Source organism: Callithrix jacchus, chromosome 9, assembly GCF_049354715.1.
Source record: "Callithrix jacchus isolate 240 chromosome 9, calJac240_pri, whole genome shotgun sequence".
In the NCBI taxonomy this organism is placed as follows: Eukaryota; Metazoa; Chordata; class Mammalia; order Primates; family Cebidae; genus Callithrix; species Callithrix jacchus.
In genome coordinates, this window is record NC_133510.1 from 69975374 (window position 1) to 70001312 (window position 25939).

The window sequence follows — 25939 nt, forward strand, 5'->3', positions numbered from 1 at the left end:
AATATATATATATTTTTTTGAGACAGTCTCACTCTGTCACCCAGGCTGGAGTACAGTGGCATGATCTTGGCTCACTGCAACCTCTGCCTCCCAGGTTCAAGCAATTCTCCTGCTTCAGCCTCCCAAGTAGCTAGAGCTACAGGTGCCCACCACCACGCCCAGCTAATTTTTGTATTTTTAGTAGAGACGGGGTTTCACCATATTGGCCAGGCTGGTCTCAAACTCCTGACCTTGTGATCCGCCTGCCTGGGCCTCCCAAAGTGCTGGGATTACAGGTGTGAGCTATCGCACCCAGCCTATTTGTAGAGATAGGGTCTCACCATGTTGCCCAGGCTAGTCTCAAACTCTTGGGCTCAAGTGATCCTCCCAAATTGTTGGAATTACAGGCATGAACCACTGAGCCTGGCCTCCATTTGGTTCTTGATTGGCTCTAATTTTTAGAAATTCAAAATATTTTATTTGGGAAAATAACTTTTGCTAATTGCTTTTTGTTATTTTTAGACATTAATGTTTTGTTTGGGAGCACGACATTTAGTAATTTTTATAAAGCAACAAGTCAAATAAATATGTTAGATAATGGACAAAAAGCTAGGTAGTGGGGCATCTAATTCTTCTAATCAAACTGATGATGTCACTGGGAAAAGAAGATCAGTTGGAACCTGGTGTTTGACAGTTACCAGAGGAGCTGTGCCTGGGCAGAGGGTACCCAGGAGACACCCTGGTGCCCTTAACCTTCAGAGCAGACAACATTATGTGTCCAGGCCTGTGGACCAGAGACACAGGATATCTTGTGACTAACAGAGTGATCCAAAATGGAGAAAGATGACCCCCCACAGTTGGTGACTCCTACATCAGTGAAAGCCATCATCTTGAGGATTGAGGCTGCCCAGCTAACTCGGGCTCAAGAGGTAGCCCCTGAATGAAGGAATCAAGCTTACATTGAGATCTGATATGGAGGCTAGGGACTGATCCCAGGTTTGAATGAGATTCCAGCTCTGGGTCCCCGGGGGTCCTAGGATATCAGCAACCCAGGTCTGCAGACAGATTAGTATAAATTATCTCTCTCCTCAACTTGGCCTCTGCAGGGTGAGCTGAAAGCAACCACCTGCCTGAGGCAGGGCTGGGGCCAGGAAGGAGTAGCCCCCAGGGAAAGGGGCAGGAAGCTCAAGGATAGCCCTGAGGCACATCATGGGTCCTAGAGGGCAGGAGAAGGGACCCAGAATCTGTTTTTGGCAATCCTCCAGAATCCCCCAAGCTGACCCCAGGAAGTTCATGGCGGTTGGGGAAATGGCCAAAGGCTCAAACCACCCTGTACGCAGCCTGTGCTACATTTTTCACTTGAGCCTCTGATCCTAGGGTTTCCTGGGGCCTCACTTCCAAGCTTCTGTTGCCTGTGGATCCTGGTGAGGAAAGACATCCAGAAACCCCCAGCAGCCTCTGAAATTCTAAGGAAATGTTTGCTGTGGGGTTTTGGTATTCTATTCTTTCTTGACCTTCTTAATAATCACAATGATAATAAGAGCTAACTCTTTTGTGTGATGTGCCAGGTACTACTAGTCAAAGCACATTAAAATACTACTTCATTTAATCCTTACAGAAAACCCTGTGACATAGGTATGATAATGACTTCCACTTTAAATATAAGAAAACTGAGACCCAAAGAGGCTAAGCGACTTGTCCAAAGTCACATTGCTAGCATGTGGCTTCTGGTTCCAGAGTCCACAGCCCTAACACTACAATCTGCTGCTTCTCTATAGGATATTTCTACTCGGCTCTCACACATTTCAGACAACGTCAATTGTGTTATCAACCGCTTCCAGGAAAAATTAGGATATGATTTAAAAGAAAAGGCAAAATCTCACCAGACAGATCCAAAGGCCAAGAAGAGATTCATCTTACTGGACAAAATTGCCTCCTTTTCCAAAGATGCTAAGATGAAGGAGAAGCACCTGTATGACATTCTCCACTGGCTGGGTGACTGGGGTGAGTTTGCAGGCTGGGCACTGTGCTTTCTCTGGGAGCGGAGCACAAGGACAGCACAGGACACATCCCCTTCTCCAGTAACACATTCCACCACTCATGTCATAGCACATCACCTCCACGCCCCTGAAAGGCAGACACAGAAGTGTCCAAACATCACAGATCATGACATTAGCTGAATATATGATGAAGCCTAAGTCACAGGTCCATTATGACATCTTGTTTTTAAGTGGGATAGGAACTAAATTCAAACTCACATTAGCTATTTTATAGAGCACCCCTGGGTGACATTCAAAGCACTGAATGACCTTTACTGCGTGGGCCCTGATGCCAACTGTGAGCAACTGGTAGAGCCATTTGGGTGTGGGCTAGCTGCATTAATCCCTAAAGCCAGGTGCTATGCCCCATTTAGCTTAGAGTCATCCCATCACAGGACCTGTGTGCTGGATGCTTCAGTGTTGGAAGAAGATGGTATCAGGATGGTGACCTGCTCCCCAAGATGCTACCCTATGCCTGGAAGCTCTCAGATCAGTGGTCCCTCAGTTGCCCTCAAGATTGAGAGAGCTGTTGACCCTGCTTAATTAATTCAGTTGTCCAGATGTTCTACCAGGTAATGGACATACAGCAAGTCAGATACCACCCTGCTGTACAGACAACAGTATTATTTAATGTCCATTGTGGGCCGGGTGCGGTGACTCATGCCCGTAATCCAAGCATTTTGGGAGGCCAAGGCGGGCAGATCACAAGGTCAGGAGTTCAAGACCAGACTGGCCAACATGGTGAAACCCCGTCACCACTAAAAAATACAAAAAATAGCTGAGCATGGTGGCTCGTGCCTGTAATCCCAGCTACTTGGGAGGCTGAAGTAGGATAATTGTTTGAACTGGGACCCGGGAGGTGCAGGTTTCAGTGAGCTGAGATCACGCCACTGCACTCCACTGGGCTAGAGAGCAAGATTCCATCTCAAAAAAAATAAAATGCCCATTGTGAATTTCTACATGGCAGGCCTCACGTTAATTGTTCCACATGTATTATCTCACTTAATCTTCACCCAATTCTTTTATAGGGAAGAAAACTGAGTCTCAGGGGAGTAAGTGACTTCCCCAATATTACATATCTAGTAAGAGGTAAAATCAGTGTGACCTCACAGCCGCTGTAACCTCTGTGCTCTAGGGCTGTCTGGGTCCCCCTGGAGGACAGAGTGCTCTCAGCCTGCTCCTCCATCCCTTCTCCAGGTGACACTCTGACCTATGAGATTGGGCCCAGGAAGAATGAAGAGGAAGAAGCAGCCCTGGATGAATGGATTGAGGTGACGGAGAAAGTGCTACCGCTCTCCCTCATTGCCTCCAAAAGAGGCATTGAGTCACTCACTGCTCTTTGCTCCACTCTCATTGAAAGACAAAAGAAAAGGTCACAAGGTAGGTTCTAGGAACACCTGGGCAGGGGGCTGGGTGGGGATGGGGTGGATGCCATGGCAGGGGAAGAAGTCACAGGCGGGGCCTGGGATCTTTCTGATCCTCCTTCATCACAGAAGACTGATTTGAGATGGATGGGCAGTGGTCAGTGCTGGGGTTGAGCCCAGGCTAAGCACTGAGCAGCTCTGAGCCGTCCTTCAGGGCTGAGGGCGATGTGATGTGGAGACAGGTCCCTGGCATGCTCACTGGAGCTCTGGCCTCATGTGGGTTCTGAGGAACAAAGCTGGGGGGCCTGGAGGGCTGGAGTTAGCAGCTAGAGCCTGAGGACCATCCTCTCCTCACTTCAAACCCAGTGGCAGAGCCAAGAAGGTTGGGGAGGCTCGACTGGAGGCTGCTGCAGAGGTGGTCCATCAGCAAACAGTTGAACCTTGGATTTTCACTCCTGTCAACATTCAGAGAACCTGAGATTATTGAACTCTTGCATTTTGTAGATGAGAACATTGAAGCTCAGAGAAGGGACCACAAGGAAAGCCTGTGACCCCACGCATAGGTTTTCTGGCTTCTTAATCTCACTCAAGAGTTTGAATTGCATCTCTGTTAATTTCTGTTTGTATCACTTTGGGCAAGGACTTTATCTCCCTGAGCCTCAGTTTCCTCGTATGTAAAGAGAGGAGAGTACTGCGTAGCTGCAGGTTTGTGGGGAGGCTTCTACACAGCGTGAGGTGTCTGACACCATGCTTGGAACATGCTCAGGGCTTGACAATAGTTAACCATCAGCATTTACCATTGTCCATCATGGCCAGCCTCATTATCAATCAAGGTCAGCAGGAGGGAGAAAGCAGGGGAAAATGGAAAAGGAAACAATCTCTCCTGCAATCTGTACCGTACTATGTCTTCAAATACACTTATTATATACTTAGTCCCTTGCTAGATTATAAACTTCTGAACGGTAAAGATTGTGTCTTTATTTATTTCTTTTTAGGGATGATTTATTGAGCACTTACTAGGTACCTGTTACTGCACTTGGCACTAAACATGCATAATCTAAGTCCTATGACATAGATTCTATGATTATCCTCATTTTTCACATTGGGAAACTAAGACACTGAGAAGTTAGGAAAATTGTCCAAGGCAAATGGAAAAGATGGGATTCAAACCCAAGTTATCTGACTGCAGACTCTAAGCTCTGGGCAACTAGGCCATGTGGCCTCTCTGACAATACTAGCTAGATGCTAGCCTGACTTCAGTATCCCTTAATTTTTATATTTCCTCTACCCCTTATCTGAAGTTAGCACTGTTTATTCTAGCAGTGATGTTTATTAAATAGGCAGAGGAATGGGTGCTCCAAGATGATCACTCCACCAGCTCTACACATAGTAGGTCTGAGGGGGCACAGTGACCACCATGACCCAGCCTTTTGGGAAACGGAGATATGCTACGGGTTTGAACGTGGCGGGCACAATCTGTGTGTAGCGCATTTTCCTGGGGAGAGAGGGTGTGCTGCTTTCTTCAGAGTATCAAAGGACTTTGGGATCCCCAAAATGGAAAAAAACATTAGTTATTAAAAAAAAAACATAAAACATGTGAACAGTTGGAGGACCATGTGATAAATTCTCCACAAACACAGTCCAGTGCTAACAGGAAAGGGAAACCAGGCTTCCCGGATGGGTGTAAGGGGTTTGGGTAGCTGACAATATGAGGCAAACACAGATACTGAGGCTGGGAAGTCGCATAATTAGAAAAATGACTCTACCCCAGGATAACAAGGAAGACCAGGAGGACTCTGCAGTGAGCTGCGCTGGATTGCCTACACCAGGACCCTCTGGGCTCTGCAGGTGCAGTGGAGCTGGTAGACCCCAAGGCTGGGCTCTGGGCAAGCTCTGCACCTAGCAGAGGTCTGTCCTGACAGCACCATCCCTGGCCCCACATATGGCCCCAGCTCCATGCTCTTTGCCAAATCCCTAAGGGGGTTGCCATTTTGGTCATGCAGGATTTGGAGAATCAGTGTAATCCTTGGGACCCATGAGAGGTCATTGACTTTTTTCTCTCTTCCTCTCCCAGTGCCCGAACGCACCTTCTGGCAGGGCTGGCGGGGAAGAAACCCACAGACATCTCCACCCCATCCTCAGCCACTGAGCCCAGAACAGATGCTCCAGGACCAGCACAGCATGAACACAAAGGCCTTGGAGGTGACGTCCATGCTGCAGGAGCTCCTGGACTCGACCATGTTCAGCAAGGGGGAGGTCAGGGCCATCAGGTACATGGCCGCTATGGTGGAGAACCTCAACAAGGCCTTGATCCTCCAACACAAGGAGAACAGGAGCCTGGAGACCAAATACAGGTGCCTACAAATGCAGGCGACCAAACAGCTCAGCAGCCAGAGGCTGCACTTCCAGCAGTTCGTGCAAGCCCTTGAGAACAGGAGCAATGCTCTGCTGAAGCAAGTAGAGATCCTAGGGGGAAGGTACCATGACCTTCTCCTGAAGAAGCAGGGCTTGGAGTTCCAATTGAAGAAGGCTCAGACTGCTACAGGTCAAGCAGAAGACCTAGTGGAGGTTTCTGTGGACTCCCCGGGTACCCCTGAGAGAGAGACCTTGCCAAGGAAAGAAACAGTCACGGAGGAAACCCAGCAGGAATCTACAAAGAAGGAGCAGTTGTTCTCACCACTTCCCCCAGGTACCATGGCCACGGCCCAGGACAATGGTGCGACAGCTGCAGGGCTCCAGCTGCTTTCCACCATGACCGTGCACTCGAGGGTCGCAGATGTGTTCAGCAGCCAGGACACCGAGAGCCTTGAGCCTGTGTTTCTACCCTCAGTGGATCACAGGTTTCCTAAGAAATGGGAAAGACCGGCGGCAGAAAGCTCCGGCCACAAAGACGAAGACCAGGAGGACTACTTCCAGGAGAAGGAAGGATTCCAAATTAAGTTCCATTCTAAGGAGCAGCTGTCTCTAGAGAGCTCCAGGCAGGTGCCCTCGGAGAGCCAAGAGGAGCCCTGGGAGGAGGAACTCAGCTGGGAGAAGCGGAGGCAGCTGTGGCTGGAGGAGGAGGAGATGTGGCAGCAGCGGCAGAAGAAGTGGGCCCTGCTGGAGCAGGAGCACCAGGAGAAGCTGAGGCAGTGGAAGCTGGAAGACCTGGCCAGGGAGCAGCAGCGAAAATGGGTCCAGCTAGAAAAGGAGCAGGAGAGGCCAAGGAGAGAGCCGGAGCAGCGAGGGGAGGATGTGGAGAGGAGGATCTTCACAGTCACCAGTCAATGGAGGGACTTGGAGAAGGCAGAGCTATCGTTAGTGCCTGCCCCCAGCCGGGCCCAATCTGCTCACCAAAGCTGGAGGCCACACTTGCCTACATCTCCTAGTACCCCACAGCCTGACCTGGGAAAGCAGAGACCTATGAGTTCAGTGGCGTCTACCCACAGACCACGAGCCTGCCAAGTTCCCACGAAGCCCAAGAAATCTGCCTCCTTTCCTATCACTGGGACATCCATCCAAAGGCTAGCCCGGCCCTCTTTGCAGATATCCCCTGCAACTCTTAAGAAGAAGGTGTACCACATGGACATGGAGGCCCAAAGGAAGAACCTGCAGCTCCTGAGTGAGGAGTCTGAGTTGGGGCTGCCCCACTACCTGCGCAGCAAGGCGCTGGAGCTCACCACCACCACCATGGAGCTGGGCACGCTCAGGCTGCAGTGCCTGTGCCATAAGTACATCTTCTACAGACGCCTCCAGAGCCTCCGGTAGGTCCTCACTGGAACCCACCTGGCACCCACCCGCTGCAATATGTGGGCAGAGCCTAAACCCAGTGGGAGAGAAGGAACACAGGGCAGTGAGGGATGGGGAGAGCCACCCCAGGCCTGGACAAGGTCTCCTGAGGCAGGGCAGGAAAGCAAGTCTGGCTTGGGGCCTTGGGCAACCCCTGAAGGTGCAGGAGGAAGGGCACTCACCGATGCTCTCCCTGTGGTGGGCTTTTCCTCTAAGCCACTTCCCTCTTTCTTCCTCTTCCTGTGGCCCTGCCCATAACCCACATAATGTGCTCCCGTCTTCCTTTCTTTTCTTTTCCTGTTTTATCCCAGCCCAGAGGCTCCTCACCTGATACCACCTCCCATTTTTCTGTGACCCATTTTCACCAGCTCTCAACAGCCTCCATTTCTCTTTTTGCTCTAAGAAATTAAAGAAAACAAAGTCACCTCTGGTTAACAGACTTGGGGGATGGAGGAGGCCTCCCCACCCCCTAAATCGCTTCTCTTCTCTTCCCAGGCAAGAAGTGATCAAACACATGCAAATCATGAGAGAAACGGGGGCTTCCTACAAAGCCCAGAACCTCCACATCTTCTTGGAAAATATCAACCACCTGCAGGTCCTCAGATTGCAGGCCTGGACAGACAAGCAGAGGGTCCTGGAGGAGAAGCGCCGAGAGTGCCTGAGCAGCATGGTGGCCATGTTTCCCAAGGTGGGCCTCCCACCCTCCCCACCCCACCTCCTAGGGTCAGCACAGCCAGTCGGCTTGGGGTCCTAAATGAGCCCGTGGGGATGTGGCTGTGGCTGTGGGACCAGGGGCAGAAGGGAAAGGAGAGGGCAGAATAATAAAGCCTCTGCACCAGGGAGAGGTGAAGGCAGGCGCCAGCCTGAGCATGGGGGAGGGTGGCTTTCCAATCTGTTCCTGGGGAGAGCAACCCAGAGAGAGAGAGATGTCTCTTGAGAAAGAGCTGTGGAAGAGAAGATTCTTCTGGAGGAGTGGGGCAGCTGGATCCTGCAGTCCTGGCTCTGGGCTGTGATTCTCCCTCCCTGTGGTTCTCTGTGCCCTGCTCCTGGCATTCTGGTGTTTCTCCAGGCTTGGTGCATAGCCGTCACCCTCGCTGTCTTGCAGAGACTCGCTTTGCTTCTCCCTCAATCAGCTCCTTTGTTTTCTAGATTCCAGGTATCTTCTTCCTTGGTTCACTTCCTTTAGTGGAGTCCCTCCTCCACTCACTTTTTGACAATGGTTACATGGAAGGTTAAATCTTTGAGACACTGGTTGTCTGAAAATGTCTTAATATCTATCCTCACTCTTAGTTGTTTGCCTGGATGTGAAAGTCTAGCTTAGCATTCATTTTCCTTCACAGTCCCTCAAAATTTGCTTGTTTTGAGATGGAGTCTCACTGTTTTGCCCAGGCTGGAGTACAGTTGCATGATCTTGGGTCACTGCAACCCCTGCCTCCCAGGTTCAAGCAATTCTCCTGCCTCAGCCTCCTGAGTAGCTGGGATAGCAGGCTTGTGCCACCACCCCCAGCTAATTTTTTATTTTTAGTAGAGATGGAGTTTCACCATGTTGGCCACGCTGGTCTTGAACACCTGACCTCAAGTGATCCACCTGCCTTGGCCTCCCAAAGTGCTGGGATTACAGGTGTGAGTCACCGCGCCTGGCCCTTTCCCTCGCAATTTTGAAAGCCCTGCCTATTGCCTTTTGGGCTCTGATGTTGCTGTTGAGTGCCCCAAGTCATCCTGAGTCCTTGATCCTTTGGGTTTGGCCTATTTTTACCTCTGGGAGCTGATAAGATCTGTCTCCAGGGCCGGGCGTGGTGGCTCACGCCTGTAATCCCAGCACTTTGGGAGGCTGAGGTGGATGGATCACGAGGTGAAGAGATCGAGACCATCCTGGTCAACATGGTGAAACCCCGTCTCTACTAAAAATACAAAAAATTAGCTGGGCATGGTGGTGCGTGCCTGTAATCCCAGCTACTCAGGAGGCTGAGGCAGGAGAATTGCCTGAACCCAGGAGGCGGAGGTTGCCGTGAGCTGAGATTGTGCCATTGCACTCCAGCCTGGGTAACAAGAGCGAAACTCCGTCTCAAAAAAAAAAAAAAAAAGATCTGTCTCCGATGTTTCATAGTTTCTTTCATAATGCTAAGCCTGATGTGGGCCTATGTTTATCTACTTTACAGGGCCTTATTGGCCCTTTTTTTTTTTTGAGATGGAGTTTCACTCTTTCACCAAAGCTGGAGTACAATGGCATGATCTCAGCTCACTGCAACCTCCACCTTCCAGTTTCAAGTGATTCTCCTGCCTCAGCCTCCAGAGTAGCTGGGATTACAGGCGCCTGCCACCATGCCCAGCTAATTTTTGTATTTTTAGTAGAGATGGGGTGTCACCATGTTGGCCAGGCTGATCTTGAACTCCTGACCTCATGATCTACCCACCTTGGCCTCCCAAAATGCTGGGATTATAGACGTGAGTCACCGCGCCTGGCCTGTCGGCCCTTTCAATGTAGAAATTTATGTCCTTTAGTTTTGGAATGTTTTCTCAAATTATACATTAGATCAGCAGTTCTCAAAGTGTGGTTTGCTGAGCCCTGGGGATCCTCTAGAGTTTTTTCAGGGCTCCATAAGGGCAAAACAATTTTTATTATTTATTTTTTTAAAATAAATTTTATTGTATATATTTAGGGTTTATAACATGACATTATAAGATAGATATATAATAAAATGATTACATAGTGAAACAAATTAACATATCTGTCATCTCACAGAGTTGCCATTTTTATCTTTCCTCTGGCAAGGGCCATAATAATCTACTCATTTGGCAAAAATCCTGAATACAATACACTATTAACTATAATCCTCGTACACATTAGAGCTTTCAGTTTCTTAGTGCTATACAAAGCTGCTTTGTATCGTTTGGCCTATGTCACCCCACTTCCTCCCACCCCCACCCCAATTCTGGTAACCACTGTTTTATTATATGTCTCCTCAATCTGGCCTTTTGGTTTTTTTTAGATTTCACATATAAGTGAGATCATGCAAGATTTTTCCTTCCATGCATGGCATATTTCACTTAGCATAATGTCCTCCAGGGCCAACTATATTGTGGCAAATGGCAGGATCTCCTCCTTTCTTAAGGCTGAATAATATTCATTATAGATACAGTGATGGGGCTGTATTCTGGGAAATGTGTTGTTAGGCAATTTTTGTTGTGTGTACATCATAGGATATACTTCCACAAACCTAGATGGGATAGCCTGCTACACACCTAGGCTATATGGTGTAGGCTATTGCTGCTAGGCTATGAACCTGTATAGACTGTGACTCTTCTGAATACTGTAGGGAGTCAGAACACAATGGTGAATATTTGTGTATCTAAACATAGAAAAGGTATAGATATGGTATTATAACCTTATGAGACCACGGTCGTATATGTGGCCCATCATTCACTGAAACACTGTTATGCAGCACATGACTATACATACCAGTTTCTTTATCCATTTGTCCAATGATGGACACCTCGGTTATTTCCGTATCTTGGCTACTGTAATACTGCAATGAACATGGGAGTGCAGATATCTTTTCAAGGTGGCAATTCTCTTCCTTTGGGTATATACCCAGAAGAGAATCCCTGGGTCATAGTAATTTCATGTTTAATTTTTTTAGGAGCCTCCATACTATTTTCTGCAATGGCCGTGCTAATCTACCTTCCTATGAATAGTGTATAAGGTTCCCTTTTCTTCATACCTTTGCCATAACCTTGTTATCTCTTGTCTTTTTGATGACAGCCCTTCCAGCAGGTGTGAGGGGCAGCTCATTGTGGTTTTGGTTTGCATTTCCCTGATGATTAATGATGTTAAACACATTTTCATATGCTTATTGGCCATTTTTATGTCTTTTTTTTTTTTTTTTTAAAGAAAGCAAGTTTATTAGAGGAACAGTGTGCAACAGAACGGCTGCTCCATTGACAGAGCAGGACTGTCCCACAGGCAGAATGGCCCAGAGTGCCCTATGTCTTTTTTTGGGTAATTGTCAATTGAGGTCCTTTGCCCCTGCTTTTTTTTTTTTTTTTTTTGAGACAGAGTCTCACTATATTGCCCAGGGTAGTCTTGAACTCCTGCTTTGCCCATTTTTGTTTTTTATTTCTAGTTTGCTAAATGCCCTGTTTATTCTGCAATCAAGGCTTAGAAATGTAGAGACACAATTTCTAGGTTGATAAATCTCTGTTTAGTTGTGACTTCCCAACTCTACTTCTGCAAAAGCAGTAACGACGGCAGCTTCTGAACACATTAACCTACCATTGTTTTGTTTAGAGCAAACAGTGAGAATGGATTCCCAACTCGTCACATTTTGCTGCTGTAGTCTTTAAGAACGAGTGGAGCCTTCACTTAAGCCGCCACCTCCTTGCCACTCAGGGCTTCAACAACTGCAAGCACAAACTCAAAGCTGGTCCCAGGCCCCTGACTTATAAGAATCAGGCCATCCTTTTCCACACGATTCTCAGAGTAGGTGTCATGACCTCCATTCATCATTTTGTCCTTAGCAAGTTGGTGTGTTGTAACTACTTCCAAAACCTACTTCATGAACCAACAGAGCAGCAGGACCTGCACAGATGGCAGCTATCAGTGCCTTCTGGTTTTCCTGCTCCTTCACAGCAGCAGACTCGGATAAATTCTGTGCACCCAGATTACCTCCTGGTAGAACCACTACATCATATGGTTCCTCTTTTTTTGCATCTTCACAACTGGCATCAGGACAAATGAAGATATCACGGCTACACTGTACTGGGTCTTTTCCAGCCAGACCTGCAACAGTGACCTTAATCCCAGTTTACCTCAAGACATCTACAGGGATGACCATCTCCATTTCCTCTGCTCTTTTAGCCAGGATAACCAGAGCTCTTTTGGAAGCCATTTTTATGTTATGTTTTAAAGACTGCACCCCGTGCCTCTTCCTGCGATCACAGTGCCCCGGCCCATCCAGGACCTCTCACCACACACCAGGCTTAAGGTGGACCTGCCCATTTTAAAATCAGGCTATATGTGTCCAGGTGCAGTGGCTAGTGCCCACAATTCCAGCACTTTAGGAGGCCAAGGCAGGGGGATCACTTGAGGTCGGGAGTTCAAGACCAGCCTGGCCAACAGGGTGAAATCCCGTCTCTACTGTTTACAATAGCAAAGACCTGGAACCAACCCAAATGTCCATCAACTGTAGACTGGACAAAGAAAATGTTGCACATATACACCATGGAATACTACAGTCATAAAAAATGATGAGTTTGTATCCTTTGTAGGAACAAGGATGAACCTGGAAACCATCATTCTCAGCAAACTGACATAAGAACAGAAAATCAAACACCGCATGTTCTCACTCATAGGTGGGTGTTGAACAATGAGAACACATGGACAAAGAGAGGGGAGCATCACACACCAGGGTCTGTTGTTGGGGGGCTAGTGGGAGGGAGGGTGGGGAGGGATAACGTGGGGAGAAATGTCAGGTATAGGTGATGGGGCAATGGAGGCAGCAAACCACCTTGCCATGAATGTACGTATGCAACAATCTTGCATGATCTGCACATGTACCCCAGAAAAAAAAAATACAAAAATTAGCTGTATATGATGGCACATGTCTATAATCGCAGCTACTGGGGAGGCTGAGGCAGAAGAATAGCTTGAACCCAGGAGGCAGAGATTGCAGTGAGCTGAGATTGCACCACTGCACTCTAGGATGGGCAACAGAGTAAGACTGTCTCAAAATAATTATACAGTCAGGTTGTATGTTTTCATGCTACTGAGTTGTAGAACTATTTTATACTAATAAGACTTTAATTTATATAATGTGAATTTTCCTAATAATAACATGAGCATCTTTTCGTGTGCTTATTTGTCGTCCATTTATCTTCTTTGGTAAAGTGTTATTATTGGGTTTAAAAGTTCATCCTATATTCTGGATCCAAATTCTATATCAGATCTGTATTTCGTGGATATTATCTTTCAGTCCATAGTATTCCTTTATTATTATTATTATTATTGAGACAGAGTCTTGCTCTGTTGCCCAGGCTGGAGTGCAGCGGTGCTATCTTGGCTCATTGCAACCTCCGCCTCCTGGGTTCAACAGATTCTTGTGCCACAGCCTCCCAAGTAGCTGGGATTACAGGCAGTGCTACCACACCCGGCTAATTTTTGTATTTTTTAGTAGAGACAGGGTTTCAACATGTTAGCCAGACTGGTCTCAAACTGCCAACCTCAGGTGATCTGCCCGCTTCGGCCTCCCAAAGTGCTGAGATTATAGGCATGAGCTACCGTGCCCGGCCATTCCTTTTCATTTACTTAACAATGTCTTTTGGAGAGAGAAAGGTTTTAATAAAGTCCCAATTTACCAATGTTTTTCTTCTATAGTTCATGTGTTTTATGTTCCATTTTAAAAAATATTTGCTTAACCCAAGGTCACAAAGATTTTCTCATGTTTTCTTTAAACAGCTTTACAGTTTTCCTCTAATGTTTTCAGGTCTCTGATAGATTTTGAGTCTATTTTTGCATATGGCATAAAGTAAGATTTGAGGTTGTTGGTGTTTTATGTTTCGTTTTTTGGCATATGGGTATCCAATCATTCCAGCATCCTTTTTTGAAAAGATTATTCTTTCCCCAATGAATTGTCTTGGCACTTTTGCCAAAAATCAATTGGCCCCCCATGTGTGGTTCTTTTAGAATTTCTATTCTGTTTTTTTGATCTGTATGTTTATTTTTTTGCCAATACCATACTGTCTAAATAACTTCAGTTTTTTATTTTATTTTTTTTTCTTTTTAAGATGAGGTTTCACCAAGTTGGTCAGGCTGGTCTTGAACTCCCGACCTCAGGTGATCCACCCTCTTTGGCCTCCAAAGTGCTTGGATTACAGGTGTGAGCCACCATACCTAGCCATAACTTCAGTTTTATAATAAATTTTGAAATCAGATGTCAGTGTTTCAACTTTTTGTCAGAAATGTTTTTTATATTCCTTCTTATGGTCCATATAGTTTTAGCATCAGTTTGTTAATCTTTACAAAAAAGCCTGTTTTAATTTTTATTGGCATTGTTTTGAAACTAAAGATCGATCTGGAAAAAATGGCATTTTTGTGTGTGTGTGGTTTCCAAGGAATTTATTTAATCAGAACTGGACTGCAGATGATTCTAGGTTTTGATTAAAAGTATGGTTTGGGGAAGTAATTTTACCCTTTATTGTGTGTCAGATTATATGTACAATAAAACTAAAAGTTATGTAATAGAACAAAAAAATGCTACATACAAAGTATTAGTAGATACCTACATACAATACAGGTATTGTAAAAGAAAAGAAAAGAAAATAGGAAAAAGGTTCCACCTCCCAGGTTGAAGACCTATTTAAGACCTTTTAAATAGGTCTTAAAAAGAAAATAAAATAGGTTGGATCACCTGAGGTTGGAAGTTTGAGATCAACCTGAGCAACATGGAGAAACCCCATCTCTACTAAAAATACAAAATTAGCCAGGTGTGGTGGCGGGCACCTGTAATCTCAGCTACCTGGGAAGCTGAGGCAGGAGAATCGCTTGAACCAGGAAGGCAAAAGTTGCAGTGAGCCAAGATCGCACCATTGCACTCCAGCCTGGGCAACAAGAGCAAAACTCCATCTAAAAAAATAAATAAATAAAATGAAATCTATGTGTATATAGTTGTATTCCTAAGTACAGTAATCCCCCACCTCATCTGGTGTTTCCCTTTCTGTGGTTTCATCTACTTGTAGTCAACTACAATCTGAAAATAGGTGAGTACTGTGTAAGATATTTTGAGAGCAAGAGACCAACCACATTCACATAACTTTCATTACAGTATATTGTTAACATTGTTCTATTTTGTTAATGTTATTAATCTCTTATTGTGCTTTAGAAATTAAACTTTATTATACTTACGTATATATAGGAAAAACAGTATGTAAAGGGTTTGGCACTGAGGTTTCAGGGGTACAGTGGGGGTCTTAGAATGTATCCCTGGAGGATTAAAGAGAACTACTGTGTACAAAACCAAAAGCCATACAACAAGAAACACTGAGAGGGAAATTCAAGTGTAAGTGTACACATTCCTCTGAATTCCCAGGTTTCACTGAGCATCAAAACCCACCAATCTTTCAGTCCTTTTCTTGAATATTATTCTGTATTCACATTCTCTACATCTGATTGGATCCCTGGATTTTATTTCATTTTCTGTGTTACATTCTCCACAGATATGTATCACTGGCTGCTGCTTTGGGGGTTGAATGTCCTAGATGTCACTGTTAGCCCTAAGTGTCTTTCCAGTTTGGGCCCAAGTACCCACCACAAACCCCAACCCACCAATTTCCTACCTACCCAGCACTGAGAAATGGCATCTTAATAATATTTATTCTTTCAATGATGAGCATGCTGTATCTCTCCAGTTATGTCTATTTATTTCAGTTTTATAGGTTTATTATTCAAATACTCTGAAGCTCTGCAATTAAGTGCATACACATTTACGATTGTTTATATACTCTGGAAAATTTGACCTTTACAGCCAGGCGTGGTGGCTCATGCCTGTAATCCCAGCACTTTGGGAGGCCGAGGTGGGTGGATCACAAGGTCAAGAGACTGAGACCATCTTGGCCGACATGATGAAACCCGGTCTCTACTAAAAATATAAAAATTAGCTGGGCATGGTAGCACACGCCTGTAGTCCCAGCTACTCAGGAGGCTGAGGCAGGAGAATTGCTTGAACTCGGGAGGCAGAGGTTGCAGTGAGCCGAGATTGTGCCACTGCACTCCGGCCTGGCGACAGAGCAAGACTCTGTCTCAAAAAAGAAAATTTGACCTTTACTATTTATTTTTATAGAGAGGAGGTCTCACTATGTTGCCCAAGCTGGTCTCCAAGTCTTGCCCTCAAACAACCCTACCACCTTGACCTCCCAAAGTGTTGGGATTACAGCATGAATCACCTTACCTGGCCCCACATTTGGATTTTATCCTTATGAAATGGCCCTCTTTTTTTTTTGAGATGGGATCTCGCTCTGTCACCCAGGCTGGAGTGCAGTGGCACCATCTCAGCTCATTGCAAACTCCACCTCCCAGGTTCAAGTGATTCTTGTGCCTCAGCCTCCCGAGTAGCTGGGATTACAGGCGCCTACCATCACACCTGGCTAATTTTTGTATTTTTAGTAGAGACGGGTTCTCGCCATGTTGGCCAGGCTGGTCTCCAATTCTTGAACTCAGGCAATTCGCCCACCTGGGCCTCCTAAAGTGCTGGGATTACAGGCGTGAGCCACCAGTACCTGGCTCTTTGTTTCTATTATATTCCTTGCTCTTCAGTGTACATCAATATTGACATAGTCACTACAGCTTTTAAAATATTTTTTAGTATTTGCAATGGTATACCTTTTTCCACTCTTTCACTGTTAACCTCTCTGTGTCTATATATTATTTATTTATTGGAATACTTCATGAATTTGTTTGTCACCCTTGCACAGAGGCCATGCTAGTAGTCTGGTCTGTATTATTCCAATTTTAGTATATGTGCTACTGAAGTAAGCACCATGTCTCTTTATTTAAATTGGGGTTTTAATTGATGTAATTGGGTCTTGCTTTTTTAATGAGATCTGTCACTCTCTGCCTTTTATTGGGTGGTTTTAGGCTATTTATATTTGATGTGATTATCAACACAGGTTTAAATATATAGTTTGCTCTTCAATTCTATTGTCTTATCTTTTTGTTCCCTCTTTTCCTGCCTTCTTGTGGAGTAATTGAGTTTTTTAAGTAAATTCGTCTTATCTCCACTCCTGACATGTTAGCCATGACTCTTTGTTTTGTTGTTTTTTTATTTTTATTTTTTGAGACAGAGTCTCTCTCTCTCTCTCTCCCAGGCTGGAGTACAGTAGCGCGATCTCAGCTCACTGCAACCTCTACCTCCCAGGTTCAAGTGATTCTCGTGCCTCAGCCTCCTGAGTAGCTGGGATTACAGGCACCCATTACCATGCCTGGCTAATTTTTTTGTATTTTTAGCAGAGACAGCGTTTTGCCATGTAAAACACTGGTCTAGAACTCCTGGCCTCATGTAATCCACCCGCCTCAGCCTCCCAAGGTGCTGGGATTACAGGTGTGAGCTACTATGCCCAGTCTATTTTGTTATTTTTAATGGTTGCTCTAGGGTTTATAATATAAATCTTTAACTTATCATAGTCTACTTTCTTTTCTTTTCTTTTCTTTTTTTTTTTTTATAATGAGCCCTGCCTAAGCAGGACATCAAAAAATTCAGTTTGGCTGGGCGCGGTGGTTCACGCCTGTAATCCAAGCACTTTGGAGGCCAAGGTGGGAGGCTCACCTGAGGTCAGGAGTTCAAGACCAGCCCGACCAAGATGGTGAAACCCCGTCTTTATAAAAAAAAAAAAAATTCAGTTATAAACTCCTAATTGTTCCTTTCCACGGAAATCTTTAGTAAAAGGTGAAAGATTTATTTGTTATGAAGAGAAACCAGAGCATCATAGTCTACCTTTAAACAATATTATTTCATGTGTAAGAATCTTACAACAGTATACATCTATTTCTTCACTCCTGGTCTTTATTCTACTGTTGTCATACATTTTGCCTCTATGTAGCTTATAAACCCCCTAATACCGTTGGCCCTCTGTATCTGTGGGTTCAAACAACCACAGATCAAAAATACCTGGAGCAAAAAATGGATGATTGTGTCTGTACTGAACACAAACAGACTTTTTTTCTTATTCCCTAAACAATATAACAACTATTTAGATGGCATTTATATGATATATTAGGCATTATAAGTAATCTAGAGATAATTTAATATATACAGGAGGATGTGCATGGGTGATATGCAAACCATGCGCCATTTTATATAAGGATGCGAGCATCCACAGATTTTGGTGCCTGTGAGGAGTCCTGGAGCCAGTACCCTATGGATAGCAATGGACAGCTGTACATTGTTATTACTTTTCCCTTAAAGGGAAAAGAATAATCGATTTACCCCCACACTTATCATTTCCAGTGCTCCTTACTCTTTTGTGTAGATCCAAATGTATTTTGGGTATCATTTTCCTTCTGCCTGAAGGATTCCTTTAGCATTTCTCACAGTGCTTGTCTCTTGGTGATGAATCCTCTCAGCTTTGGTGTCTGAAAAGGTTTATTCAGCTTTCAGTTTTGAAAGATGTTTTTGCCGGATGCAGAATTCTAGGCAGGCAGTTTTTTCTTTCGGTATTTTACAGATGTGAACACAAACTCTTCCCAGGGATATGTGAGCTCTGAGGATCGTTCTGCCAGGTCTTGCCCAGTGATTCTTCCCCCAGCCTTGGTGGTTTCCTCCCAGGCCTGCACAGACACTGAACGCTCAGCAGAGCTTTGGACATTCCTTGTCATGTGGCTTCCTCCTCTCTGGTACGCTGCTTTTCAAATTCTAGTCACCTTGGCTTCCCTGATCCTGGAACGCTGTCTCCTCATCTCCGCAAGGCTGTTGTCCTATGTTTGGGTTTCCTGCCCTGTGCTGGGGCCTGGACATTGTCTGATTTGTTTCATTCCTTTTGGGGATGATTGACCTGCACTGCCTGTTGTCTGAATGGATAAACATCATTTTTTTAAATCTAATCTGTTTGGCCTACTAGTTGTTTACAGAATGGTAAACTAGTCCTTCTTATTACATTATCACTAGTTTATGTCTTAAAAAAATTCCTGGCCGGGCGCGGTGGCTCCCGCCTGTAATACCAACACTTTGGGAGGCTGAGGTGGGCAGATCATGAGATCAAGAGATCGAGACCATCCTGACCAAAATGGAGAAACCCCATCTCTACTAAAAATACAAAAATTAGATGGGCGTGGTGGTGCATGCCTGCAGTCCCAGCTACTTGGGAGGCTAAGGCAGGGGAATCACTTGAACCCGGGAGAAGGAGGCAACAGTGAGCCAAGATGGCACCACGGCACTCCTGCCTGTCGACAGAGTGAGACTCTGTCTCAAAAAAAAAAATTTTTTTTTAAATCCTATATTAAGATCCATTTTAAATGTTAAAAGTTCCAAGAATTCCTATATACTAGTAGTTTTACTTTTTATTTATTCAGTGTACAATTTTGAGTATGTGCTTACATTCTTGGGCCCTTGGCAAAAAATCCATTGCCCCTCAGGGGACCATGCCCTGTGGGTTAGGAACCATTGGTTTAGGCCAATGGAATGAGAAGGTCTCACTCACTCTCTTAATCTCTATACTTAGAGCCTATCCTCATATTTTCCATGTGCTTGCTGAGACCTCACGTTTTCCCTCTGAAAACTAGTACCAGGAGAAACCTTACTCTTTAACCCCCTCACCCCACTTTACCTTGGCAGAATTCAGTAAAGCAACGATCCAAAATGTATAGACCTGGTTTTAACATTCATACAAGTACAACCCAAATAAATCCCAAGATGTTATGTGATCTGGTTTTGCCATTGTATCCCATTCAGAGGTATAATACTCAATCACCACCAAAAACAATAAAAAAGTAACCCCAATTTTTAATTGGGTCACTCATATTCACTAAAGTGAATTATAAGTCCAATTTATAATTCACAATAATGAGATTTTTTCTCTCCTCTCCAATTCTCTCATATCCAGAAAACTTCTTTAAACTCCAAAACACTGTCTCTGACACCCAAACTTCCTTTTGTCTAGATAAATGATTACTAATCTATGGGATGTAGACTACTGAGGGATAATGGATCCATGTGTATACCAATAATTGTCTATATGCTACATTACCAAAAAAAAGAAAAACTTACATTAATATTAGAATCCTTGAAACTTCTGACATTTAAGATGAATGCAAAATAGTATAGAATTAAAAAAAAAAAAAAAGGCCAAAGAGATAATAGCTGAAACCTGGGAATAATAGAATAAAAGACTCCTATAATTCTTCTGTTTTAACTCTTTATTATAGATATATAGATATAGGTATAAATTTAACATCTGTCTTCATTTAATTTTTTTCACTGCTGTTTTGCCTGTTTCCAAATTATCTAAAACATACCAAAAACAGGAACTAACCCAGCAAATTAGAATTCACACCCTTTGGGACTATTAATTTTGTCCCCATATACAAGGCTTGAGTTTATATCCATATCCATCTTTCATATGGCAGGAACAGCTCTCTGCACCACCAATGAGTATGAAGCCTTTCCCTGCCAGACTCCTTCATTCGCAACACTGCTTTTGGGATGAGCAGCCCTCAGTTCTAGACCTGAGGCTCAGGCTGCAAAAAGCAGCAAGTGCTGACGTGGTTCCTAGGGGGATAGTCAACAGCTTGGAAGGATTGGAGGATCCCACAGCTGTGGTCAGAGCCTGCTGGGACTGGCCCTAGGGATGGGTCTGGAGGTACTGCCACCCCCGAGTCCTCAGCGGCGGTGGCCTGAGTCTAGGGGAGGCAGCATGCTGAGGCATTCGGTGTGAGAGCTGACATCAGGCAGCTGGAAGAGCCTTGGCCATGAAGGTTTCATATCACCTTATACTAGTCTGGATAATCTCCTGGAGGTGTCTTGACTTGCTAAGTTTGTTCTGGGGTTGAGAATGAAAGGGACTACATGACAATTCTGAGCGGCTGTGAAGATTCCCCCAGCTCCTCGCCCAGTGCCAGGTATGGGGCTGGATGAAAGGATACCCAGTGCAGTCCAGGCACAACCTGGCCCCCTGCCATGAACTCTGCCTGCAGCTGCTCTGGAGTTCCACTGCTCTGGTTTCTTTTCATTTTCTTCCTTGCTGTTTTGCCCATTCTCCAGCTTCCTCACAACAAAGGAGAAAACAGCAACTAACCCAGAAAAAAGAATTCAAGGAGTTTCTAGCAAAGGTCTGATACACTGTGGTCCCAGGGTTTCTAATTTAAGGGATTCCTGGGTCTTACCCTCTTCACTCAGCCCTGAGTCCAGCAGGGGCACCAAGAGACAGGTAAAGCCTCCTCCCAACCTACAGAGGAGATAACTTTCTGTTTCCCTGATGCCTCTCTGCTGGTTCCTCTAGCTCCAGCTGGAGTGGAACATTCACCTGAACATCCCTGAGGTTACCTCGCCAAAGCCGAAGAAATGCAAGTTGCCTGCAGCCTCACCCCGGCACATCTGCCCCAGTGGCCCCACCTACAAGCAGCCCTTTCAGTCCAAGCACTGGGAATGTGTGCCCCTGCAGATGGCCCGGTAGGTGCTGGGAAGCTAAGGGGGCAGGAGCTGTATGAAGAGGCAGGGAGCAGGGGCGACCAGCCTGGGAAGGCAGGCAGTGAAGTGAGGGCACCAACAGGCCAAGATCACCCAATGAGTTGCAAAGTACCTGTCTTCTCAGCTGCCCTCCCCAGTGCTGGCCACTGACCCAGAGGTGGGGTGTGTGTCACAGTGTGTGGGCTTTAGGCACTAGTCTGACCTAGTGCGTTTCAAACTATGCAATGGAAAGCCTTTGGGGATCCACAACTGAAAACTTACAACCTTTCTACCCTGCGCATCGATTTGGCATCTGCCATTGGTCTGTCCTATAAACAAGCCTGATTCTCCCACCATGTGACCTCCAAGCTCTGGAGACAGTGAACCTCTGGGCAGCTAAAAAGACCCTGGTCCACACCCACCTTTGCATGCTAGATGAGGGATTCTGCCCCCGGGCTTGTTCCTTGAAGGACAGGGGCCACCCTGGGAGCCTCTTCCAGCAGCTCCTTAGCCAGAGGAGCCCCAGGGAAGTGAGAATCAGACTCAGTATTGGAGGGGAGACAAGGAGGGCAGTGACACATTCCATTTGAGAAAGGAAGGAGATGAGGCCCAGAGTCTTGGGCCTGGTGGCTGTGGAGAGCCTCTTGCGTCTCAATCTCTAACTGCTGCTTTACAAGTTCTCCAAATGCCCCACTCTCAGCCAACAGGGGAAGCAGATGGAGGCCGTCTGGAAGACTGAGGTGGCCTCCTCCAGTCACCCAATAGAAAAAAAGACCCCTGCCAGCCTTCCCTGGGACCAGCCGTGGGGACACCCAGATATTCCCCGACTGTTGGCACCGGATGTGTAGTCCTCCTACCACAAAAGCCTGAACTTCCTGAAGGCCCAGTAAGGTGTGAGACTGAGGGTGAATGTGGATTCTAGGAGGCTGCCCAGCAAGGGCAGGGGCTGGTGGGCACACGGCCCTGTCCAGCTCCCCAGGAAATCTCTCTCCAGGCATTAACAATGCCCTCATTTACTATCCCACACTAGACAGAGAGAGGCTAACCCGGCTTCTCTGTTCAGTGGCTGCCAGCAGGGTCTCCATGCCAACACCACTTCAGTTCTGGTGAAGGGTTTCCTTAGTGTCTCAGAGACCACCAGAGGGGCTTCTCCTGCACCCTGGCTGTCTGGGCTGCACATGAATTCTGAAGACGTCCATCTCACCCTAGCCCTGGGGGTGGTTCTCAGGGGAGCCAGGTGTAGGGATGGAGAGATGAGGGAGCCCCTGGAATGCATAAGAAACCTGACCCTCGGGCCTGGGCCTGTCACTTTCTTTTCCTAATTGCCTTCAAGAATGATCCCTGGAAAGAAGAGCTGAGGGGACAGAGGTGGGACTCTGGGGGCCAACAAGAGGCTTTTCTGGTTAAAGGCTTAGCTCTCCTTTGCCTCTCTAGGCTTGAAGATGTCACTACTGATGGCTCCAGGCTCTTTTAAGGACCCTCTCTACATGACCAATCCCATCTGCCTTTTGTGGCCCTGGCCCTGCCCTAGTTACACATCCCCAATAGGGAGAGGGTCCTGATACCACTGGTCTAGCCCTAACCAGAGCCGAGAGCTGGAAGATGCTGGTGCTGCCCCCATCCACCAACTGGAGACTTCGGTGAGACAGGGAGGCAAAGAAGCATCAAAGCATCAAAAATCTCTAACTCTGTGCCTCTTCTCTGTTAGAGATTTTTATCCCTGGCCATGTCTGCAGTCTGAAATGGGCCTGAGAGTCCCAGAATTCCAGTCCACCCAGTGCAGAAACCTGGTTTCCAATTCCTGGAGGGTTTCCAAGGGGGATGTGCATGTGTGTTGTTGATGTAGATACAGCAAATAATGGAGAAGAACCAAAACAACGCTGTGGGAGAACACAGTCACCTAGAAGTCAGCTGGGCCTGGCCCCATGGAGATTTGGTTAAATTTGCCCAAGGGCCTCCCCATCGTGGGGTCTCTCTTCTCCGAGCTGCTTCTGTGCCTCTTCTCCCCATCCCTGCCCTGCCTGGGCTCTGCCCAGCTTCTGAGTCTCAGGCCAGCCCCTTTGTTTCCCACACATGGAGATATGTGCACATAAATATCAGGGGTGCGCACCCCACTTGAGCCCACACACTCATGACATCAGTAACTTTCTGAAAATATAGAGGGACAGTGGGGAATGGGATTCACGTTCAACAGCAGCCTCCTTTCTTCCCTCCTTCCCCACCTCTCTCTGGTGTAACATGAACAATTCTAAAATTCCTTCATGTCTCAAGCACAGCTGTTGCACCCCCACAGGCAGGCCTCCACTGGAATCCCAGCTTCAGGCTTAAGCACTTACCAAAATATTCTTCCTGGAAAAGACAGCTTCCCCTTTCTAATGAAACTTAGGTGAACACAATTTCCTCCCCGCTTTCAACTTCATACCTGTTTACTGCGTTGATCTCACTACCAGGTGCAGAGGGAGAGCCTGATGTATCTTCTTTACCCACATCCCAGGCTGCCATCCCCTCCCTGCATGTTGGGCTGCTCCCGATGTCTCAGTGTGGGGGCTCCCTGCATTGTCTAGGGGTCCGTTATTGTGGCATGAGGATCTGCTGGTCTCTAAGAAAAGTTCTCTGTCCCTGCCCGGGCTGCTGCTGCCTTGGGGTGGTGGCTGTGCTGCCTCCTCTGGGAGCACCCTCCTGGACACTGCTCCACTCCCTAAAGTGCACCTTCTCTCAGGCCGCTTGCTCCTGGCCCACCATGAATCCTCATGCCCACCTGCTGCATGTTGCTGGGTCACTCACCTCTTTGAGGTCCTGCCACCCTCGCCAGCTCCCCTGGTCATGCTGTCCGGCATACAGCACCATCTGGGTTCATGACTAGGTCCGACCTCTTGCCCCGTTCTCCTGGTCTGCCTGGCACTGGCAGCCTGTTCATCTCCGGGCCTACTGGGATGTCTTCTTAGCACACGGGGGAGGGATGCTTATCTTCCCTCCATGGTTTGAGACGCTAGGAAGACTGCATCTCTCAAAACCCAGCAGCCCCCGCATTCTCTGAGATAGATTTCAGCTTTGTCTTATAAGCGTGTCCCCTGGGCTCTGTCTGACAGGTGAGAGAACTGTGTGTCTGCAGACACCAAACGTTTTCTGAAGCTGGAGGAGAATCTTAGCCTCAATTCTTAGCACGCTGCCCTCCCCTTGCTCAGGGTCTGTTCTGACAGCTAAAAACACATTGGCACACACGTGTGCACCAAGATGCACATGAACACAGACTCACACAGGCATCTGACATGCTGGAGACAGACAAAGGGACTTAAAACGCGGCCTCTGGGAAAGAGACTAGAGGGGGCTGGGGCCAAGGAAACACAAATGTGTGGGAAGGAGCAAAGAAGAATGAGGGGAGGGAAGAGGAAGTCTTCTGTGAGGTCAGACAAAAGGCAGATTTGCTGCAGGAGAAGCAGAGCCCAGGAACTTGGCAGAATGTTGCATTGAGTGGTTCTGTGTCCAGGTTGAGTCTGGGCCCAGCTCTGTTCTTGACTCTGGGAAATGCTCAGGTGCTGGACCTGGACCCTGGATGGGCACTCACCTGCCCTGGGCTGTGTCTCAGTTGCTCCCAGACCTGTAACTGTATTAACTCTTTCAGTGCCTCAGCTAACCAAAGGAAGGAATGCCAGGGACCTACAGATGAATCTGCTGAACTTGTTCAAAAAAAGTCAAGCGACTCACTCCCTGGAACCCAAATAAGCCAAAAGGATCAAGACAGCCCCAGTCTCCACTCCATCACTTAGCCAGTGATTCTCAACCTTCAGAGGGACTGAAACTCACAGAGAACGTGGTCAAAATGCAGGTTCCCAGCTGGTGCTTTTAAAGAAACCTTCTGGGTGTTGCTGAGTATTTCTAGAACTTTGAGAAACACTGCTTTCCTCCTGCAGTCCCCAAATTATGTTTTTAACAAAATAGAGGTTATCTTAAAATTCTGTCTCATTGCTGAAACCCACATCTGCTCCAACTCAATTTTAGAAACCTCTTAGTATTGTCTGTGTCCTTTGGGAGCAAACATGCCAAGATGGCTGTGATTGGTACCTGAAACTTAGTAGGTGTAACTCCATTTAATCAAAATATGGACAGATATGTCACTGACATGCCAGTGATTTTCATGAAAGCTCAGAAGGCGAGAACAAAAGGAGATACCAAATATAGACCAGAGCCAGGTGTCACAAGGTGGGAGGCAAAGATGAGTGTGTCTCTGAGTGAGGACAAAGGTGGAAGAAATGGAGACATGAGGTTCAAATGTAGATGATGTGGGCTAAGAAGGCTGTCTCTGGCAGGTGTCTGTCAGTTAAGACACTAATTTGCTTAGTTCAATCAGCTCATAAGCACCTGCACACCCTCCTCCTGGCACACAGCTACCTGCCTGGTCCCTGCTCAGTCTCTCCCTCCCCATCCTTCTCCACTCACCAGCACCCCTAGCCTAGGGACCAGGCATAACAAATAGGAAATGACCCTGTCCTCAGAGAACTCATGTCTGACCAGTCTCTCCTCAGGAATGGCTCTCATCCTTGCTTCCAGCCTAAGGCTGAGATTCCAGAAAGCTGAGGAAGATGTGGGATGTGAACAGCCAGTTCTGTGGATGATGCCAGGAGTAGGATTTATTTTCTGA

At 46.5% G+C, this 25939-nt stretch overlaps 2 protein-coding genes, 2 non-coding genes and 1 pseudogene across 30 annotated transcripts in view; 1 reads left to right on the plus strand and 4 right to left on the minus strand.

Moving 5' to 3' along the window:
• Window positions 1–25939, minus strand: part of PRPF40B (pre-mRNA processing factor 40B) — a 78618-nt gene that overhangs the window by 36799 nt on the left and 15880 nt on the right. For 5 of the 23 annotated variants that reach the window (XM_078336774.1, XM_078336780.1, XM_078336760.1 and 2 more), the window contains exon 2: window positions 1863–2106. The exons of 13 other annotated variants lie outside the window; for them this stretch is intronic. The gene's annotated coding sequence lies outside the window, so the exon portion shown is untranslated. Of the gene's footprint in view, window positions 1–1862; window positions 2107–24084; window positions 24284–25939 lie in introns of those variants that run through there. 5 more of the 23 variants (XM_078336768.1, XM_078336761.1, XM_078336754.1 and 2 more) reach the window with 2 other exon arrangements.
• Window positions 669–25253, plus strand: FAM186B (family with sequence similarity 186 member B). 5 transcript variants are annotated; one of them, XM_078336783.1, is made up of 8 exons: window positions 669–975; window positions 1758–1983; window positions 3216–3398; window positions 5457–7125; window positions 7646–7838; window positions 21134–21303; window positions 22001–22191; window positions 24923–25253. In XM_078336783.1, the coding sequence occupies exons 2-7, from the start codon at window positions 1935–1937 to the stop codon at window positions 22146–22148; spliced, it is 2412 nt and encodes an 803-aa protein (XP_078192909.1). In that variant the 5' UTR covers window positions 669–975; window positions 1758–1934; the 3' UTR covers window positions 22149–22191; window positions 24923–25253. The 5 variants fall into 5 exon arrangements, with proteins under 5 accessions (XP_078192909.1, XP_078192907.1, XP_078192910.1 ...); XM_078336781.1 differs by having other exon boundaries at window positions 669–908; XM_078336784.1 differs by lacking the exon at window positions 22001–22191.
• LOC144577626 (Parkinson disease protein 7 pseudogene) lies at window positions 11255–12174 on the minus strand (annotated as a pseudogene).
• On the minus strand, window positions 16571–16680 carry LOC118144629 (U6 spliceosomal RNA). The gene has a single exon (XR_004729392.1). It is a non-coding gene; the product is annotated as a U6 spliceosomal RNA (small nuclear RNA).
• Window positions 17513–17624, minus strand: LOC118144554 (U5 spliceosomal RNA). Its single transcript, XR_004729323.1, has one exon. It is a non-coding gene; the product is annotated as a U5 spliceosomal RNA (small nuclear RNA).

What these genes read in the sequence shown, in the direction of transcription:
- FAM186B (XM_078336781.1), top strand. Translation starts at nt 813, where the DNA reads ATGGAGAAAGATGACCCCCCACAGTTGGTGACTCCTACATCAGTGAAA. An exon ending in CCACTGGCTGGGTGACTGGG is followed by an intron (nt 1,984 to 3,215) that starts GTGAGTTTGCAG and finishes TCCCTTCTCCAG; the next exon opens with GTGACACTCTGACCTATGAG. An exon ending in TGGTGGCCATGTTTCCCAAG is followed by an intron (nt 7,839 to 21,133) that starts GTGGGCCTCCCA and finishes TGGTTCCTCTAG; the next exon opens with CTCCAGCTGGAGTGGAACAT.